The sequence below is a fragment of the Lagopus muta genome, chromosome 4 (genome assembly GCF_023343835.1).
Source record: "Lagopus muta isolate bLagMut1 chromosome 4, bLagMut1 primary, whole genome shotgun sequence".
NCBI classification, from domain to species: domain Eukaryota; kingdom Metazoa; phylum Chordata; class Aves; order Galliformes; family Phasianidae; genus Lagopus; species Lagopus muta.
The window spans coordinates 37,568,126-37,571,718 of record NC_064436.1 but is presented as its reverse complement, the minus strand read 5'-3'; the positions used below and the strand labels follow the sequence as shown (position 1 = coordinate 37,571,718).

Below are 3,593 nucleotides of genomic sequence, written 5' to 3'. Positions count from 1 at the left end.
CCCCCAGAATCTGCTCACCCAAAGAGCAACCACCTCATTCTCCTGGGGCTACATAGTTCATCCTTCTGCTTTATTTCTACAGAAGCAAAACAGCATCTCAGCAACAGAAAGGCACATCAACCTCCTGGAAGACACTCCAGCTCTGGTGTTTCCAAGCACCACAAGAGCACAACTGAACCACCCACACCGTATTGCCTGCGTGGCATTGGGGCTCACCCCCACCACAGCCCCCAGGCCAAGCTGCAGTGGGGCCGAGGACATTTGTCACCCCAACAGATGGCGCGTAAGCCGTGAAAAAGAGCAACCCAAGTGATGAAAATTATGAAAATTAGATATTTTATTTATATTTTATGAGGAGAACAATCCCTTTGCTCTTCAGCCGTAAATACATACTAGAATAGACTCTGTAAATTATACAAAAAAATACATCTTTTCCATGAAATCTTTCTTTATAATAAATAAATGTGAACACGTGTGTGGCAGATCGCTGTAATGTCCCGTGTCTGTTTGGGTTTTCAGTCCGTTGATTTATTTTTAATCTCCTGAAAGAAGGGGGGAGTTCCTCGTCCCCTAAAGGTCGAAATAAATAATGCATGAGGCGCTCCTCCCTCCCACCCACCCCTTCCCTTCCCTCTACAGTTTTTCCTTTTGATAGAGAGTTCAGCCTAAATTTCCACGCTTGCATTCAGCCCTGACAAAGCCTACAAATTATACAATGACTTCTAACCTGGACCCCTAACAACACAACTTTTTTTTTCTTTTTTTTTTTTTTTTAAACTTTTTTTTTTTCTCCGCTCCCCCCTCGTAAATCACGGAGACAGCTGCGGAGCGGCGAGGGGCAGAGCCGGGCAAAGTGCACGTCGGAGGAGCGAGGGCCGCCCGGGCTGCATTAGAGGCAGCGGTGGGGCGGCGGCGGAGGGGCGAAGCGGCCCCGCGGGGGCGGCCAGTGCTCGGCGTCCGAGGCGGAGCCGGCGGGGCTGCCGGGCGATAAAGTGCAGGCGTAGGGCGAGGCGGAGGGCGCGGGGCTGGCGCCGCCGCTCCACGACGAGGCGGGCGAGGGGCTGCCCTCGGCGGCCGCCCCGGGCGCGTTCTCGGCGGCTCCCCCCAGGCGGGCGGCCCCGGCCAGGCGCAGCGTCTCGGTGAGCGCCCAGATGTAGTTGTGGGCGAAGCGCAGCGTCTCGATCTTGGTGAGCTTGGCGTCCTCGGGGAAGGTGGGCAGCACGTCGCGCAGCGCGTCCAGCGCCGCGTTCAGGTTGTGCATGCGGTTGCGCTCGCGGTTGTTGGCCTTCAGCCGCCGGCTCCGCTTGATGCGCTGCGCCGTCTCCGCCGTGCGCGCTGCCCGCGGAGGCCCCCGCTGCCTCCCCGCCCGCCGCGCGCCCTCCTGCAGCCGCCGCGGCCGCCCGTCCTCCTCGTCCTCCTCCTCCTCGCCGGCGCTGGACGGCAGCGAGGCCGAGGGGGCGGGTGAGGCGAGGCGCAGCAGCAGCAGCTCGTCGTCCGTCGCGGGCGCCGGGCTCTCCGCCTTCACCGGCATCCTGCGGGGGCGGGGGAGAAGGGGGCGCGGCCGCGGGTCGACGGCCGTCGGGCGGTCGGGGGGCGCTGGCACGCGCCCCGGCGGCGTCGGAGCGGCCCGGGGCCCGGCGGCTGCGTGTCTGGCACACGACCCCGCTAACGCCCCTTATATACCCCGCGGGGAACAATCAAACCTGCCCCGCCGGCGGCCCCCCCGCTCCCCGGCCCCGCCGCCGCGCCATTGGTGCCTCGCGCTCGGCTGGAGCGTGCCGCTAATTTATTAATGAATGGCGGGGGGGGGGGGGGGGCGCGAGGCGCTGGCGGCCAATCGGGGCGCCCCGCGAGCCACGCGCGCCGGAGCCGGCTCCCTTTCAGCGCTGCATTCAGCGGCCGCGGGCGGGGGGCTGCCCCGCTGGGGGGCCCCGCGCGTCCCCACGGGGGTAGCGGGGCCGGGGCGGGGCGGGGCGGGCGGCGCTCGGGGGACGCCGTGCCCCTAAAGCCGTGAGGCGGCTCCGCCGTTTGGACCCTCGGCTGCCCGCTCCTACCGACTCGACGCCGCAGTTGTCAGTGTGGCGAGGAACATCAAGCCAGCCTCGTGCCCGGCTTCCTGACCGGGGTCGGCGGGATGCAGTGGCTTCGGGTAAAAATAGGAGGTTGTAAAATAGAGCTTGGGTTGCAACTGGTGGGAAGAGCCCCGAAGTGGAGGCTTGGATCAGCGTGACAGAGTGGAGATGTACGTGGGTAACCCATGGTGCACAATACATGCACACACAAGTGGTAGAATCACAGGATCGTTGGCGTGGGTTGGAAGGGATCTTCCAACCAGCCAGCCCAGCCCCACTCCCTGCTATGGGCAGGTTGCCCCCACCAGCTCGGGCTGCCCAGGCCCCATCCAGCCTGGCCTTGGGCATCTCAAGGGATGGGGCATCCACGATCTTCTGTGGGCAGCCTGTGCTAGGGCTTCACCACCCTTGGAGTAAAGAGTTTCCTCCTAACAGCTGACCTAAATCTCCCCTCTTTTAGTTTAAAGCCATTCCGTCCTATTGCACTTGCCTGTCCCCAGCCTCGTTTTTGCTGCTTTGCTGCTGCACAGTTGTGCGCCCTGCTACCCCATGCCACATTTAGCCAATCTATTGCAAAATGTCTGCAACTCTGCAAAGTGACTTGGACACATTTCCCCCTTCTGAGAAACGGGAGATCCCTATGTGTAAGGAGCGCAGCATGGAGCAGCAGCAGCAGCCCGCGCTCACGCAGCAGGACGGAGACTCGGCGCTGTGTGGGGCAAGGGCCGGGCAGGGCCGGGGTGAGGGCCTGAACTGTCCCCTGGGGTCAAACTGTTCAACTTCAGCCCCTTTGCCAGACTCGATCCTACTTTACGGGAACAAAGGGGTGAAGTAGGCGACGATCAAGAAATGGGAGCACAATGATTTAAGCTTATCACACGGCCCAGAAATAAAGGATGCTGAGCTGGTGTGCGGGAGAGGGGGAGACCTTCAGAAGGGCTTTGTTTGCAGTAAGAAGATTGAACTCGGAGGCGACCCGAGAGCCCTAAAAGTTTAGGGTCTGTGTTGCTGAGAGACCTTTGGACGCGGCCCATCCATGCTCCGACCTCACAAGTTGCGAGTGAGTGCCTGTGCCGGCCCCGTGGCCCAGCAGGGTGGGGGCAGCAGGCTCTGGGCTCCCAGAGCTCCAGAGGGTCGGTGGGACGGAGCTCCCGAGCAGCTAATGGCAGGGCGCGCAGCCCTTAACCTGGGGGTCAAAACACAGCCCCTTCCCAGAGGGTGGATGAGGGGTGCTTGGCAGGGGGGCAGCCCCTGGCACAGCCGCAGCCAGAAGCACTGCTGGGAGGGAAGGGCAGGCCCCCGTATTTGGGGTTCCTTTGGGATCAGCCCCCCTGGGCAGTGCTGCCCAGGCATCCAGGCCCAGCCCCCCTTGCGGACGAGCCCCCTTTCGGGCTGATTGTTCCCGGTGGATTTGCATGGCAGGTGCAGGCTCCGGAGTGATTTTGCGATGCGGAGCCCCGCTGCCCCCCCCCACCCCCTCCCCAGGATTTGCCTCCCCCACCTCCCCCCTGTGAAAAAGGG

At 62.6% G+C, this 3,593-nt stretch overlaps 1 protein-coding gene across 1 annotated transcript; it reads right to left on the bottom strand.

The window, feature by feature from the left end:
* Positions 1-889: 889 nt before the first annotated feature.
* NEUROG2 (neurogenin 2) lies at positions 890-1,531 on the bottom strand. Its single transcript, XM_048941673.1, has one exon. It carries the CDS (start codon positions 1,529-1,531, stop codon positions 890-892), a length of 642 nt encoding a protein of 213 aa, XP_048797630.1.
* Positions 1,532-3,593: the final 2,062 nt, after the last annotated feature.

What these genes read in the sequence shown, in the direction of transcription:
- NEUROG2 (XM_048941673.1), bottom strand. Translation starts at nt 1,531, where the DNA reads ATGCCGGTGAAGGCGGAGAGCCCGGCGCCCGCGACGGACGACGAGCTG.